Source organism: Anthonomus grandis, chromosome 2, assembly GCF_022605725.1.
Source record: "Anthonomus grandis grandis chromosome 2, icAntGran1.3, whole genome shotgun sequence".
Lineage (NCBI taxonomy): Eukaryota > Metazoa > Arthropoda > Insecta > Coleoptera > Curculionidae > Anthonomus > Anthonomus grandis.
In genome coordinates, this window is record NC_065547.1 from 25152074 (window position 1) to 25170187 (window position 18114).

General features: G+C 33.6%; 1 protein-coding gene across 2 annotated transcripts in view; it reads left to right on the forward strand.

The window, feature by feature from the left end:
• The window catches only part of LOC126733634 (protein MTSS 2), a 137445-nt gene that overhangs the window by 94683 nt on the left and 24648 nt on the right, over positions 1-18114 (forward strand). Inside the window, exons 6-11 of one of the 2 annotated variants that reach the window (XM_050437023.1) lie at positions 2230-2465; positions 2528-2635; positions 10810-10995; positions 11071-11175; positions 14796-14973; positions 15031-15218. In XM_050437023.1, coding sequence (XP_050292980.1) covers positions 2230-2465; positions 2528-2635; positions 10810-10995; positions 11071-11175; positions 14796-14973; positions 15031-15218 — 1001 coding nt within the window. The remainder of the gene's footprint in view (positions 1-2229; positions 2466-2527; positions 2636-10809; positions 10996-11070; positions 11176-14795; positions 14974-15030; positions 15219-18114) is intronic. The other variant, XM_050437024.1, reaches the window with a different exon arrangement.

Sequence of the window (18114 nt, forward strand, 5' to 3'; positions counted from 1 at the left end):
GCATATTTCATATTGCCTGGGTAAATCGAAATAAAATAAGTATGTGCAATTTAAAGTCGGTGATCACAAATTATCCTTATAAATTATCCGATGGCACCAAAAGGAAATTTACAAAAGACCAGTCTAATAAAAACTATTAATATGTTTTTACTTCTTAACTCAGTCAATCTTTATTTGCTTAACAGTGGGGAATGACTTAAAGTATTATAATTATTAAATTTAAATGGTACTTAATTTCAACAAGGTCAAAATGTTAATTTTCTGTTTGCAAAGAAAGTAAAACAGTATTAAAAAAAATTAATTAATTAATAATATCTAAAAACAAATCTTATAAAAAATTAGAAACAACTACTTACGTATGCATCTAATTTTTTATTGTTATTAACTGGTTTAAGTAGTTTAAAGTTGTCTATCCTTACAAAGTGACCAGTATATTCAAAGCATGTTCAGCCAAACTTGACTTTTCAACTCTTCCATATTTCATATGAGCTACCATGTTTTTTAAATCTGACATTAATTGATCTTTTTGTTTGCCAGATGTATTTATCATCACAATCGTTACAATTAATCTCCGAGATCCCGGACTTTTCAGTGGTCTTTGATAAGTCCATCAAAGCCTTTTGTCAAGATAGGATACCATATGATCCTTATTCAACCATATTTAACAGATTTTTACCCTTGATATTATAGGAATAAATATCTAGATTTTGGTTATAATTATCCAAATGTTTCCATGCTACATGCACTGGCCAGGAAAATTAATTCACCACTAAATTCGGGTTATGCTAACTAATTTTTATATTGACTTAAGATAAAAATTAAATTATTTATTTTAATTTTAAATTGCCATAGTACATACATCCTAAACCTAAACAGGTGTTTTTTTTTATTGAAGCCTGATTATTTTATTTTTATTTTGTTGAAATTCAGGTAAAATTTAGATTAACATAATCTTTCTTCTTTGTTTTGTAAGTTGTATTACTAAAATTTATATCTTGGACTGAAAATGTACAATTGTGAAGTACAGTGAAGTGTTACTTAGGTAGACTACGCAAATTCAAGACCAGTTTTAGGACTCTGCTTTAAAACAACGGCTTACTACACGAAGATTGCGGCAGGCACAGCTACAGGAACCAGAAGAACTCAGAATTTCATCTGATACTATTCATCGACGCCCAGCGAAATCTGATGAGACACCAAGAATCCCAGCGTGAGGATCAGCTTAGATCCCAGAGCAAGGTTAAATTTTGCTAAAGGATGGATCGATTGGGCTCATAAAGACTGCGAAAGAGTTTGTTGATCAGATGATTTATCTCTACAACTCAGGTAGACTTATACAAATTATCGAAGACCATATGAAAGATATGTTACTTCCAAAAAATAAGATTGTTTGGAGTCACTTTTTGTGGATGAACCTATTTACCTGTTTGTACTGACTTGGTGGTTATTAATTATGGCAGTTTAACAGCAGATAGGTATATAAGGGAGATGTGATATGCAAGAACATGTGATACCATTTGGCCCTTATATTAGTGAGAATTTTTTTGTTTTAGCACTATAATGCTTGACCGGATGTTGGAAAATTATTTTATTGAGATTGAAATTAAAACTATGGATTGGCTAACAACCAGTTCTGATTTTAACCCAATCGAGAATGTTTGGAACATGATCTACCTCTATTTTAAAGAATTACCTAACCCTTTTAACACTTTTAATGGGATTACTGGAGGTATTGTCCAAATATGAAACAATTCGGATACAAACGAGATAAGGCCCGTAATTTTAAGCATGAATAATCGTCGAGGAAGACATACCCGTTATTAATTATTTTGAACTTAAGTTGATTTATTTTTAATTCTTTGAATTTTCTTGTTTTTTTTTATATCCTGTTTTGGAATTTTATATTTTGTTAATACCCTTATTAAATTAGAGTAAAAATATACTTAATTAAGACTAATAAGAATATTTAATCAATATTATGAAATAAAAAATATTCTTCAAAATACAGTAGTGAAACGTTAATTTTGCTCCCCGGTGTACGTGAGGCGAACATACAACCATAAGACAAATGATAATGAAATAATCCATAATAGCAATTAAGTAAGTTAATCAGCTCCAAAAAAACCTACACGCTTCTCAAAATAAAGATACTGGTTGACAACGTACGGCATATTACTTAATTTTAAAATATAAATCGTAGGTTCTTTTACCTTAAGTGTTGTTTTTTAGACTACAAACGTGCCCGGGCGGAACTAAAGAAACGCTCTACAGACACCCTAAGACTGCAGAAGAAGATGCGCAAAGGAGCTGGTGGTGATGTGCAGAAAAGATTCGAGTGCGGCCTCCAGGACGTCAACGAGCGCAGGCAACTGCTGGAAGAAACTGAAAAACATGCCGTTAGAGCCGCCTTGATTGAGGAAAGGGGCCGGTTTTGTACCTTCGTCGCCTTGTTAAAACCCGTGGTGGTAAGTTATGAGGAATTATGTGTTAATTCTGGCAAAACATATTGCTGCTTGTGGTTAAACAGGATGAAGAGGTGGCTATGCTATCGGAAATGGGTCACTTACAAGAAGCCGTGCAGCAGCTAGAGAAACATAGCCAGGATCCAAATACACTTCCACCGGCATCAGAGCAGGTATGAAAATTATGTATTCGTTATACCTTTTAAGTGTGTTCACATCACCAACACCATTTTGATGGAAAAATGTGCTATTTTGTTCTTTGGTTTGAGAAAAGCTTTTATACTGTAAAACATGAAGTACATTTAGTCCTACAAATGTGAAACTCATGCTAAAATGTAAAATAATGTCCTATTTTCTAGAGAATTTAGTTCTTATATTAGGAGGTTGCAGGCTGCTTTTAAGGGTAGATCTAGGCAACTGTTCTGAGGTAAAATGAGGTAAAACCTAGTGATGGATGAGGTGCTATTCACTTATAATCACTTGTTATTTTCTGTATTGGCATGTGGTCTAATTTCCTCCTTCCCTAAAGAAGCAATCGAACCGTCGAACTATCCAGCTATTTCATTTCTTTCCACTCTGTCCAAGGTCATGAAAAGCCTGACAAATATACTTATCATTGATTTCTCCAAGCTGGTAAACAAAAATAACTTTCTAGGCCTTCAACACCAAAAACTGCACTGCAGATGCTCTATTCTACATTATGAGCAATCAAGGAAAGTGTTTTGCAGCAATGAGCTATTCTCTGTCAAAAGAATTCGATTGTGTCACGCAATACTATTGTTCAAGCTTACTAAGTATTAAGCTTGAACAATATCTCTTCTTTATTTACATATAGTAGATATCTTGGGGTAGTGGGGATCTTTCGGGAGAGTAATCATTTGCGTTTGCTGATAATGCACACTAAAATGGTAACATAGAAACCCTGCAGCTTTAAAAAACATCGTCATACTGCTCTCTCTTTATATTATTGCTCATTTAAGCTCTTAAATTCATAAACTAACTTTAGGAAATTATTATAAGGTTATTTCCCGGGACTTACCAAAGGTAATTCTTTCCTTCAAGTTTATATTCGTTTAGATTATTGTTGTATCAGTCTGGGTTAAGAGGAGTAACAGTTCAAACTGGGCTGTATCTGAATACCGAAATTTATATATATAATAGAGACAAATCGACAATCTCCCAACATCGACAGTATTTAACAGAAATCAAAATTTCTCAAATTAAACTACCAGTTGCTCGAACTAAATCTGTATATTTACCATTTCAAATTGTTTTTAATAAATCGATAAACTCCGGTGGCAAAACAGCAATATTTGGATCTTGGAAATTGTAGATATGCCGACACAGTCTTTGTTAATCCTCCTAACAATAGTCACCGTTTTCGGACTTTTAGAAGGTCTCATACTTTTTAAAGGATATAATGCGAGAGGTGATAATAAACAGTTTAGTATCCACTATAACATTTGAAGATAGGATTCTAAAATTTCCTAAACCATCATAAATCGGATGTGTTAGGGCCGATTTTCCTACTCTGTTATAGAAACAAAAAACAGTTTTTTATTAAATGCTTATAATTAAATGTTGCTTTATTTTTTTATAGGACAAATTAAATACTCACCTATTACCTCTTGAATGAAGCCAGCTTAACTTATTCGTCCACTGGGAAAGACCTTGGAGGTTTTATTTTGATAAGAGATTGTCTTTTCAGAAGCATATTTCATAGCTTGCCTTAGAGGAATGAAGGCGTTGGCTGTTGTATTTGTATATTGCCGCCATTTCTTTCCTAGGTCACTTGCTCTTTGATAGAACTTTGAAGCTCTGAAGATGAATAGAGACTTACAGTTTTTTATTTACCTCATGTCGCAACTCCATTACAAGAATTTACTACTTTTTCAACCTTATTTATATGTTATGTCATATCATATTAAACAAAAAAGCGTCATTCGGGAAATTCATTATTTCACACTATATTATAGACTTATCTAAAATTCTCTACAATTTGTCTGTTTCCGGATATAAAGAAAATAACTTTTTTATTTTTCAAGATAAATAAATGAATTTGGAATATCGATAGAATGGTTTTAAGACTATCTTTTGACATATTTGGTTGTTTTCCACCACTTCTGGTTTAGCCGGAAGTGACACTAACTTTCTGATTATTAATGGTACACTGGGTATTAATGGTATACTACATTTACAAGCCTATGTCCAAAAAGCGACCTCTATTGAAATGCAGTTTTTTTACCCATATTGGCTAAGATTATGTTTTAAATAGGTTGATAATAACTCCATAAGAAAAAAACTTAAATAAACGCATTTCATCAATAAATTAAGATTAATAAAAATAGCATGAAGGTTTTGTAATGACACAACTGCCGATTTTTTTTTAAGTGGCAACACACATTTTGTCAATTTACATTACTGTTTGAGAATAAAAACAATAAATTTTTAAACAACCTGCTTAATCAGAGTGCCAACGCATACGTAATGGATGATCAAAAAAAGCTCAGTCATTTATTTTACATGGATGACCTAAAATTATACGCTAAAAACCTGAGCAATTGCGTAGGTTAGTTGGATTGTTCAAAAAGTTTAGCCAATATATTCAAATGGATTTGAACCTAAACAAATGCGCAATGGTTCGCAGAAAAAGGCAAAGTGATTCATTCAGAAAACGTTGTTCTGATGAATAAATAACAAGAATACCCACAATGCAACCAGAAAACACTTATAAGTACCTTGGATTTCAGGAAGAAATGAGTATTAAAGGAAGGCGGAGCATCGGATTCATCTCTCGATCAGAAGGAAGAAGACTTCAGAAGAGGTGTTGTTCACCTAGAAAAAAAATCTCCAAAATGTAATCAGTCTCCAAAAATATTTTAGGTATAGTAACTTACAATTTCATCGACGTCTTGTAGCTCTAGATCGCGTATACTCAGAAAACATTATTAGGAAATTAATAACAGATTGGAAAAGCAAACCCTTGCATAACCGATTCTATGCAAGTCTGCATCAAGACGATGCCGATACGCTAGTTAGCAATACTTATCTTAATTCGTGTAGGATATTTATTCGCTGAAACAGAAGTTGTTCTGGCAATACAGGACCAAGTAGTGCCTACCAGACAATATAAAAACATATTCTGAAGCGGCAAGTCCCAAATATAAGGTGCAGATTGTACAGTGTCGATATCGAATCAGTACAGCACTTAATATCGGCCTGCACTGTGTTTGCACCTACAGCATATCTGAGCTGTTATAACAGATATGGGAAAAGTAATTCACTTAGCCGTGCTGAAGCTTACGGGTATTAGGTCGGAATCTACAAACACCAACCTCAATCTATCTGCAAAAATGTAGATTTCAAGATCTACTGGGATACAAAAATTTTGACAGATAGAACACTACAACACAACAGAGCAGATATGATCATTGTAGAGAAAGATTAAGGAAGAGCTACGATTATAGATTTTTCCGTTCTTTGGATGATAATATTGCGCGAGCTGATCGAGAGAAAATAACTAAATATCAAGATATAGCACACGAAATTAAACAACTGTGGGACGAAACAACCTAGATCCAGATCAAATTCTTGGTCATCTCGGCAAACGGAATCATAACTGTGCATCACATTTAGTAGAATTAAATCTACCAAAAAAACTTATTTGCTTGAAACAAAAAGCATTTTATCTTGGCAACGACGGGTATAATACACCGGACTCTTTCTATAAAGTAAGTGAATATCTTTAGAGCCTTGGTCACTGCGACACGGCGAATGAAAATTAATTCGCATTTGTTTGATAACAAAAAAAATAATAAAGTAATACGGCGTTTATTAGTCACCAATAATTAACTGCAATTAATCACAATACATGACTAATAGGTCACTGTTCAGACAGTTCTAGCCGAATTCAAAAATGTGTCTAATATCTACAGGGTGTTTCAAGACTATGGGATCAAACTTCTAGGGGTTGTTCAGGGCAACAGTAGAATCCATTTGAGTATAGGAACCAATGTCCGGAAATGTGTCACTACGCCACTACGGCCCTAAGACGCGTTTAAATTTAGAATAAATATTAATTACCTAAATAGGATCTGATGCATTTATTTTTACCCTTTGTATATGATACCATCACAACAAATTGTTCAAAATGTCTTCCTCCAACCTCAATACACCGATTTAAACGCCGCACATGATTTCGGCGGACTACACTAAAAATTTGATCCTCGTTTTGAATGATTTCAAATGCTGCTGTTATTCATCCAATTAAGTCTAGCTCTGATTCTACTGGAGTTTTGTAGACTAAAGACTTTACATGTCCCTACAAGAAAAAATCGAGCGACGTTAAATCTGGTGACCTAGGAGGCCAAGAAACTGCTCCACCTCTGACAATCCAACGGTGCCCAAACCGCTAAGCCAAATACTCGCGTACTTGTACAGCAAAGTGAGCCGGCGCTCCATCATGCTGAAATCACATTTGCTGTCTAACGTTTAGTGGAACATTTTCAAGGTGTTCTGGGAGAACTTCCTCCAAGAAACGCAGATAAATAGGTCCTGTTAACCTTTCCGGTGGAAGGTATGGCCCAATTAAATAATCATCAACAATGCCTGGCCATACGTTGACAGAGCAACGATTCTGATGTTTTCTTGGAAAAATTGCATAAGGATTTTCTTCGTCCCAAACATGGCTATTCCTACTATTAAAAATACCGTCTTTTGTGAAAGAGGCTTCATCGGTCCACAAAACATATCGTAAAAAATTTGGTTGTGCAATGATGTGATCCAGAAGCCATCGACAAATTTGAACTCTAGGATGATAATCGGCTGCATAGTCATACCTTGAACTTTCTGGAAGTGGTAAGGATGGAGTTGTTGCTCGTGTAGTACCTGCCAGACAGAAGCGTTACTCGTATTTATATTCTTAGCGACGTCACATGTGCTATTTGATGGTTCATCGGCAACTCGCTGAAGCACCTCTTCTTCAAATTCGACCGTTCTTACGGTTCGAGCAACACCAGTATCATGCATCTTGGTCTTGCCTGTCTCAGCGAGCCGCCGATGAATCGCAATAAACTTTTTGTATCCAGGATGCTGTCGTTCGGGATAACGTTCATGGTACAACGGCGATGCTGCTCGTGCATTGCAGTTTGTTGTTCCGTATGCCAAATGCATATCCGCCAATTCTTGATTGGTAAAGTTTTCCATTAGCAATAAATGTTTAAAAATTGTAAGCTATAAAATTTTTAAACATGACATTGAGAATTGACATTGATAAGCGTTGATTTTAAGCAATTGTTGTTATGGTATCATGTACACAAGGTAAAAATAAATGCAGTAGATCCTATTTAGGTAATTAATGTTTTTTTATAAATTTTAACGCGTCTTAGGGCCGTAGTGGCGTAGTGACGCATTTCCTGACATGGGTTCCTGCTACTCAGATGGATTCTTCTGTTGCACTGAACAACCCCCAGAAGTTTGATTCCATAGTTCTGAAACACCCTGTATATTTTGATAATATTTAATTAATAAATAAATATTATAAATATTTTAGTTTTTCACTATTTCAAAAAATCTAAGAGTTTGTAATTAAACCAAAATCTAATAAAACAAGGTAACCACCATATACAGATTTTCAGGGATCAATTATACTAGGTTCCCTGAATTCTGATAAGGGAATAAAAATAATAATAATAATTTAATGATCTGATTAATTTTAAATATATGATTGAAAATAAAAGATCATACCTAGCGGGAAACGGGAAGACGATCAGGATATGGAAGATATACTCGTATAAGGAGAAGAAAAAATAAGGGAAATTATAAAATAAATTATGACAACATTTAAAGTCTTTTAGGAATAGATTAAAACATAATTACGTACATATTAAAATATTATTAGTGAATTCATTCATAAATGTGTTGTAAAAACCCGCAAAATTACTATACACACAATTATTCAAGGAGAAGCAGCTTAATTTTAACTTTAAAAGTTTTTTTATCAATGTAAAATATTTTAAAATTAATAATGTAATGTGCAAATAATGTGTATGAAAATGCCTTTTTAATCAATTCCTTATTATGCGCCGTAAGTAGTAAGGAAACTTTTTCGACTAATATTTAGGTTATGCACATTGGTTCAGAGTCTAATCCTTCTATGTAAATATGACGGAAATTTCACTCAAGTAATTTATAAAAAAAAGACTTAAAACGCAATACTCGTTGATTAAACAAATTAAACGAGCCCGCATCCTTTAGTCTATGAGAAATATACTCTTCCTTATGCCAAATATTTTAGAGTTAATAGTATTAGGCACGAATTCGAAGGATTTTTATTCGATATGCATCCGAGTAGTCGAAGTAGAAATTGAAAAATGACAAAACGTAGGCTCAGTTTTAATCTTTTCCCGAAGATGCTAACATCGTTAGCGAAACACGTGTCGATAGTAAAAATAATGAATTTTGGTTAGTGGTAAAACTGTCTCGTAATTTAGGTTAACGTCCATTAGCCAGCCTTCTGACGTGTTTTTTTTTTTTTTTTTTTTTTTTTTTAAGAAAGTTATTAAGGGTGAAATGAAAGCACTGTGTAATATTGCCAACTACGAGGGTGTAAGCATTCAATCTGAAATACCTAAAGTTATTGCCAACCTTTTTGGTCAAGAGCTCTGATGGCGTAGTCGGAACATAATTATCCATTAGCATCACGATTTTTATGAGGGTAAATATAGCGTAACTAACTTGCTTACAACTCAGTAGTACTTGTTGGACGCCTTCGTGGGTCATAGTCAGATGGACAGACTGAGTCCTCACATACCCCCTGGAGCCTCAGTCAATTGCACGCAAGTTCTGAGTTGCGTGCAATTGACAGTCTTTTAAAGTGGATTGATTGATTTTTGTTGAATTGTCTTCAATTGGTGTGTATATATAACATAATTGCTGAAGAAATGTAGGTATTTTCCGGAGTATTCCAGAGTTCGCACAGAGGACCTAGGGCCTTTGTTGTGTTATTCGTCACTTGGAATTTTTACTGTATGCATTTATTATGTTGCGACCTAAAAGATTTTATAAGCTCATGTTGATAGTTTTTTTTATGGTCAGTAAATAATGGCTTGGAGCTTAATATTAAAAAATACTTAAGCATTTATTTTGGTTTTTCTCTTGATTAGCTATATCAGTTTGATGATATTCTATTCAAGAATAGCTGTTAATCATTACATAGGCTTAGTTCTGAAATCCGCTATTACCGTTAGAGACTCGAGTGTGTTACTGAACAGTAAATTGACATTTATCCCTCAATATAGTGAGATTGAAGGGTATGCGTAATCTGGGATTGTTTTGTGTTTTTTACCGGATTTTTCATATCAATTATAAGATAATAAAGGATATGTTTAATATCGATTATCGTAAAGCGAAGAAGGACTCGGATCTACTCACATTTTATAAATTATTAAATTGATTTTTTTATTGTCCGAGAATTTTGAGAAATGTACCTTTCAATGTCAATATCAATAACAGATGTCAGAATCCTGCTATGTTTTGTTTGCCTTTCCATGATGCCAATGACGTTTTTTTTTTCTCCAATCACCAGAATGATGAATTTAATATTGACCTCTTCATAGATAACTCATTTCATTTAAATTAATACTAGGAACTGTAGTGCTAAAATTATTTGTAAACTATGTTTTATGTGTTTGAATTTTTTAGCTATAATTTTGTTCATTTCTGTATTAATTTTTCTTATTTTATTTGCGACTTATTGTTATTATTATTATATATTTTATTATATTCTTGTAAATTGGCTTTGCCGTTGAAGTAAATAAATTATCAGATCAAAATTCCTTGCTTTTTATGTGTTGAAGAATATTTTCTACAAACTCTCAAATCATTAAAAGGCCTACTGTTGGTATTACTTATAGTAGGAAAGAAAAGATTAAGTTTATATTACAGTTGTATCGATTTATTTGCTGAAAGTATAAAAAGTATTTAAGCTATAACCCTTAATCATTAATGTTTCAATTTTCTTAACCTCATTTTTATATCAAAAGTTAAATAGCACAAGATATAATCGAAACATTATGCTAATTGCAACTAAACATGCATAAATCACTATCAAGGCACATTTTTAGACATCACAATCAACTTAACGGTTTCTATGAATGAACAAACACATTCGCAATTAAATAGATAAACAGGTTAAAGAGTTGTCAGGGTACAAGTGACACAATCAGCACCTACTGTTCTATACAATTTTATTTATCGCTTGATTTAAAATCACCGTCTGATGTCGTGCCAACACTTTAATGAGACCGTTTCTTATTTGACAGTATTTTAATTAAGTTCCATTTTTTAGGTGATAGCAGATTTAAAATCGTCGGATAGCGGTTGGTCCTTTCAAACTCCGCCCTCCTCCCCTTCCAGCTTGGGCTCCAGAAAATCGTCGATGTGCTCAATCAGCTCCTTGAATTCCTCTTCCTCAGGGAGTTCGAAGAGCCATCACTCCCCCAGCCATCCTCACTGGCAAAGGAGTTTGTCTCAGGTAACTGGAGGAGGCTTTTAAATGTTTTTTTTTGTTTTTTTTTATTTTGTTTTTTTTTGTTTGGTTTTTATGTAGCCTGTAGGTAAACGCGTAATGTCAGTGTCCAGTCGAGACTCTGGTTTTACATCTCAGGACACGTTGTTTCTTAGGCCCGCATCTTCGTCTTTTAGCGTTGCACAGGTGAGGGAGAATATTGGACAGTTTTTACTAACCCTCATAAAAATTCTAACAAACAACAATCAATTTTTTTTTTTTCGAAATGCAAATAATAAGTTATGGCAGTTTTCTCATAAACATGTCTAACATCTTGAAAAGTTTGACTGTACGTATTTTGTTTAAATAAATATTTAAACTTCTTAAAACTGAATTGATTATTTTGAATTAATGTTACTAGAAATCTTGAAGAATGCAAATTATAAAAATTAAAAAGCAATGCATTTCACAGGCTGCTGCTATGATCATATTTTTAAGCTTCTAAGTCTTTAAAGGGTAACTTAAATTGTTTCTGTCATCCTCCACTAAATTTATTTGAAAAATCATCTATCCTACATGTTTCGGACATATAAGATGTCCATCATCAGGGATCTATAAAGAACCGAGGAAACTTATAAGCTAAGGATAAAAAGTGTTGAAATAAAAGGTATTAAAATTAACTTACATACAATGAGGGTTTTCGTCACAATATAACAAGCTATCGTGCTACTGGCAAGGTCAAAAATTAAAATCTCAACAATAAATAAAAGGGCATCTACAATAATGATAAAAAGGCTTAATTAATTAACAAATAAACAATTGGACGTTAAAGACAAAAAAACTTACATTAAGATGCATGAGAAGGGACTAAACCGGGTCTATACAAACATTAAAATCACATAATTACAAAACTAGGATAATTGTTATGTCAACAAGAAATAAGAACAAAAGAAATATATAGCTTTTCAAAAGATAAGGGCGCGCCCTATTTAAAATATGGTACCTGTAATTTGTAAAATTAGACTTTGTTAAGTTGGCTACAGATGGCGGTACTAGAAATGATACTTATAAATAAAATGTTTTGACTCTAATATGAGAGAAAGAAAAAACGTAATAAAATATCATTAAAAATTAATGAATTAAAAAAATGTGTAGATGAATGATTAATTTGGTCATTGACACATGTAGTATTATTATTTTGTATAGCTCTATTTATTTCTAAAATTTCAAGTAAATCCAGTTTATTACCTTCTAAATTACCGTCTTAAAGAGGATCGAAGTTATGGTTATTGAGATGTATGTGTCTAGCGAAATTGGATTTAATATTTGAAGGGCAAAGATTGCATTTTCTAGCCTTTTCGATCTCTTTACAATGTTCAGTAACGCGAGTGGAAAATTTTCTACCGGTTTGGCCGATATAAAAAACGCCACAGTTATCACTGGAGCAGTTTAATTGATAAACGCCTGATTTTTGGCCGAGGGGTACTATGTCCTTTGGGTTAACTAAGAAGGATTTAAGAGTGTGTATGGTTTTAAAGCTTGTATTAATAAGGTGACAGCTAAAGATGTTTTTTAATTTATGTGATATCGGATGAAGATAGATCATATATTTTTTTTCTATTTTATATGTCACATGTTGCTCGAATTTTAATGCTAATAATTGTCTAATTGTGGCTCTAGATCAAAGGAATAGTTTAGTGGCACTTCACTTGAACAATATACATTCATAGTTCTTCTTCTTCTTACCCTGATTTCCGATCTCTTTATATCTAAACCTCTTCTTCCCTCTATTTTTGAATACAAGTAAATATGAACAAGTGGTATTTTTCGTTGCTAACCCATGTCCCAGGTATGCTGCTTTCCTGCGTTTAATGGTACCCAGCAATTCGAGTTCTCTTCCTAACGACCTCAAAATTTCCTGGTTGGTTTTTTTTTGCTCTTTTGAATTTCATAAATGAATTTGCTTTTTTTATTTGGCATTTGATTTTTACGCTTGAATGTAAAATTTTTTTTATTTGCATAATCAGGTTCCCAGATAGTTAAACTATTTTACACTTTTTATGTCTTCACTATCAAGAGTGTCACATTCTGTAATTCATACAATTTGCGGGTGATCACTACAAATGTTGTCTTTTTTATGTTGAGGTTAATTTTCATAAGTCAGCTGTGCATTCGTACTAAGTCCAGGAACTCTTGGAGGTCATTCATATTAGGCTGTGTCATCTGTATACCGTATATTATTGATTCATATGCCATACTTTGTTGCCTAATTATTGACATTCAAGAACTTTTTGGAAGATATTTTCAGAGTAATTGTTTAATTGTTAAATAGAAATTGACAGAGGACATGTATCTGCCTTTGCCTTACACCTCAAAGGATTTAAAAAGCTTTTGTAACTTTGTTGTCAAATTTAACTGAATCTGATTAGTTTCAGTACAAGTTTTTAATACAGTGTTCTTCATCTATGTCAAATCACGTCAGCAGTTCAATGAGTTTATAATGCTACAGTCTATCAAATATTTTTTTCGTAGCCTATAAAACGCATTATTATATTATTTCTCTGATTGTAATACTTCTAAACCAACCCTTGATAGACCTTTTATAGGTCCGAATTGAGAGGATCCGACAACGCTTTCGCATTTTGTGGAATTCAGTAGTAAATCGACCTCAGAAACACTTTTTAAGTGTGACGCGCTGATCAATCTATGATTTTTACATCTTGTTGCGTTGTTCTTTTTTGGAAGTGGGATAAAAAGAGATATAAGGCATTCGGTTGGGAATTTCCCCGTGTTGTAAATTTGGAGGAAAAACTTTTGTAGGCTCTTAATACTTTCGTTCTCTGGTAATTTGAGCAACTAAACAGGCATCAAGTCTGGTCTAAGCGTTTTTTCATCATTCGAGCTTTTTATATCGAGCTTCTAATACAATTGACGGCCGAGACAAGTTATCTTCCAGATTATCTTCTGAGGTCTATCATATGCAAAGAGATTGCCTTCTCTGTGCATTATATTGTGCCATTTGTCCTTGTTCATTTTGTATATTAGAAAATGTCTGTGTCCTATATACTCGTATTTCTGCCTTTTTTTTATTTTTTTGTGCAAGTTATACTCATTGTGTTACTTGTACACAGTAACAGTAAATTGTTGAAATGACATCCGAAACCTTAGCGCACAATATAACAAATTTGTATGTATTTATGAACATGACATTAAGCGAAGAATATAAGCACATACTTCTTATTACATAATAAAAACTAAATTTGCCACCATCTTAGAGAATCTGGCTAATAATCTTCTGGAGGATATTCGTACTTCGATAGACTTCAACAGCAGTGGCCACTGTATGATGTTTTTGTTTTATGAATTGACGTGGTGTTTTTGTTTTAAACAAAAATGTAATAAGCGGTTTCATAATGTTCTTTGATTTCTTTATTTGACAAACTATTTTTTTTAAACAAAAAATGGGTATGTACATTTTTAACACACTATATTAATTTAACGCATGTAACATTCTGTACTTAAAATTGGCTTTAAGCGTACGGATTTAAAAACCGTGTCCGTAACAGTCCAGAAGAAGTGAAAAAAACTTAAAATGACCTCAAATGCCAGGAACTGAAACAATTTCAAATTCAAATATATTAAGTTATAAAGTCTGGATTTTCAAAAATAATTCTTCTGGATCTTGTAGACGTCATAGCAATATTAAAAAATTAAGAAAACTCAAAAAAAGCATTTGGGACATGCACTGCTTTTTAATTTGGCAGAATGTAATATATTTGTCTCATATTCTATTCCTTGTAAAGCTATTAATTATTATTATACTTTAGGTTTCAAATATGTCAGAGCACAGTAATAACAGCAGCAGTTCGAGCACACCATGTACACCGTTTCCTGCCACTGCTATTCCGACTACTACCGCCACCTGGCCGAATTTACAGGAGACTATGCAGTTTGAGCGTGCAGCTTCTGCCATAATCGGTGACAGGCCTCATACAATATCATCTGGTAAAAAAAGATGGATTTTATTAGTCCTATGATTATCTTTATTTTTTGTTCTTACAGCATATGAAAAAGGTCATTCCAGGCCTCCCTTGACGGTTTACACATTCCAAGCGCCTGAGCAAAGTTTATCGCAACCGGCCAGCCCGGTCACGACTGTCACTCCGACCGGGGAGACCCAGAAGAGTGTGATTCCGCCGAAAAGTCCATCTCTGTCCATGAAGAATTTGTCCAAGCCGCCATTGCCAACAGTAAGTAAATTAACTGAAAGAATTTTCATTTTGATATGCTGCTGCCTGTTAAAACCACTGATTGATATTGTCCTCTCTGATTGTTAGATTGACTTGTTATAAGGAGTCTAAAGTAGTATGGTGTACACGAAGTAAATTTTGGCTTGCTTCCAAATTGCAATATGGTCAATATACTCCATTCAGGCATTGAAGTAAATACCGAAATATATACTGATCGCTTCTCGTATGTTTGAAAACGGCCTGCTGAGAATCCCACCCCGAGAGGGATGGCGTAATTTGATGGGAACGATGTGTAATAGGCGAAGACAAAAGAAGTGCGGACTTTATATTTTTCGGATTTTTTTTTCGAATGCCTTACTCAGTTTTGAATTACAAATATGAAGTTAACTTGGTTTCAGAAAGGATTTGCAATTTCATTCTTCCTTAATTAATATTCTACTTATAGAAGTGCTTTGTTCACTTGCAAAAAGTGTAAAGTGAAATATACATTTTTTCAGAGCCCTAAATAAAAGCCAATAGAAATATCAGTGGCGTCACCAGACAGGAGGATTCGGTGCAAGATGAGAGAAACTTCGGGAATTAAAAGTTATTATCAGTTTTATTATATTACGTGTGTTTTTTTTTAAATTTTAACCTCTAAAATCTTTCTTAAAATATATAAATTAATGTTTTGCTTTCTGCTAGGGACTAAGCTTACTCTATTCAACGTTTTTATACAGTGAGAGCCAAAAGTCCGGAATAAATTCATTTAAAATTCAGGGGTATGTTCAAAAAAAAAACGCTCGGACACGTCGATTTTTATTTTTAGCTGCGGGTTTTCTTACTATAATTTTATGTATACAGGGTGTTCCAAAAATAAGTTACGACAATCAACTTCAATTTTTGAAATGGAAATACCTATTTTTTATTCTGTATTCTTAAAGAACAGAAAATTCTAGACATATTTCATGTACGATGTCCTATACCTATCTTCATTTGTTTTTAAGTTATTGACAGTTGAAGATCGGCATATTTGCACTTTTGACATGTTATAAAACCCAAACGGTTAGACTTAGACAAATGCGGTTTGCACTTTTAATCGAAGCTTTTTTAAAACCATCTGTTGACACTAACTAGCTAGTGTACTGAGAAATTTACGGTTGAACATACAATAATTCATGCAACTATGTAACACCCTTACTAAGGTAACCTTGTTTTTTGTGTTTTTTCATCCATTGTTGCAATGATGTTGTCATCATTTTTTGAAGTGACAAGTATCAAGCAGTCTTATCCTTGTTTATTGTAAAATTTAATATTGCCTGAAAAGATGAATAAGTTAAGTGAAACTGAGAGAATAGAAATACTAATTATGATAGGATGTGGTGATCGCATTAGGACTCAACACCAGGTTTGTGAAATGTTTAATACCAAGTATGATAAGATAATATCTCAGTCTACCGTTAGCAAACTAGAAAGAAAATTTAGGGAATTAGGTCACGTCAGAGATCGACCCAGATCGGGTCGTCCCTCAATTTCCGAGGAAAAGAAGTTAAATGTTGTTTTGTCCATTGAAGAAAATCCTCATACACCGACTAGACAGGCAGCACTAGATAACTAGAAAGAAAATTTAGGGAATTAGGTTACGTCAGAGATCGACCCAGATCGGGTCGTCCCTCAATTTCCGAGGAAAAGAAGTTACATGTTGTTTTGTCCATTGAAGAAAATCCTCATACACCGACTAGACAGGCAGCACAGGCGATGTTGGAAAAATATCTTTAAGAAGGATTTTGAAAAAGGCAAAATATCATCCCTATAAATTAAAATTAATCCACGAACTTAACGAAGATGATACAGATCGTCGATTAGAGTTTTGCGAAACTATAATGAATGTCTGCCATAACGACCGTCTTTTTACTCGTAGAATAATTTTTTTCTGCCTCAATGGTACAGTGAACAGACAGAACTGCCGTTACTGGTCTTCCTCCAATCCAAATTGGGTGATTAAAGTTCATACCCAATATCCTCAATCTGTGAATGTTTGGGCCGGCATTATCAATGACAGAGTCATAGGTCCATTTTTCTTCGAAGGTACCTTAACAGGTCATTATTTGGAATTCTTAAGGAACGAACTGATTCCCGCTTTATGTTTCATGTTTCCAAATGCAAATAATCCCAATATTCGAAGAAGCTTCAATTTGGTTCCAGCAAGATGGCGCGCCGCCACACTTTAGCAGAGCCGTGCGCCAATATTTAAGTGAGGTATTTCCGGGTCGATGGATTGGGCGAAGAGGTCAAGCTAGGTCCCCCGACTTGACTCCTTTGGACTTCTTTTTGTGGGGTTATCTAAAGCATAGAGTGTATGTAATTAAACCTAACAATTTAGAAGAATTGAGAATTAATATAAGAAATGAGGTTCAACGAATACCTCAAGAAATGATAGGCAACGTTCTGAGAGAATTCAAATCAAGACTCGCTTACTATCAAGAAGTTAATGGGGCTCAATTTGAACATTTAATTCGGTCTAGATTAGAATAGTTTCTTTTTGTTCAACGTTTATACAATACTTTTGATTAAATACATTAATATTTTGAATGTTTTTTTAGAAATTCAACCGTAAATTTCTCAGTACCTGTTGGCACTTACTAGCTAGTGTCAACAGATGGTTTTAAAAAAGCTTCGATTAAAAGTGCAAACCGCATTTGTCTATGTCTAACCGTTTGGATTTTATAACATGTCAAAAGTGCAAATATGCCGATCTTCAACTGTCAATAACTCAAAAACAAATGAAGATAGGTATAGGACATTGTACATGAAATATGTCTAGAATTTTCTGTTCTTTAAGAATACAGAATAAAAAATAGGTATTTCCATTTCAAAAATTGAAGTTGATGGTCGTAACTTATTTTTGGACCACCCT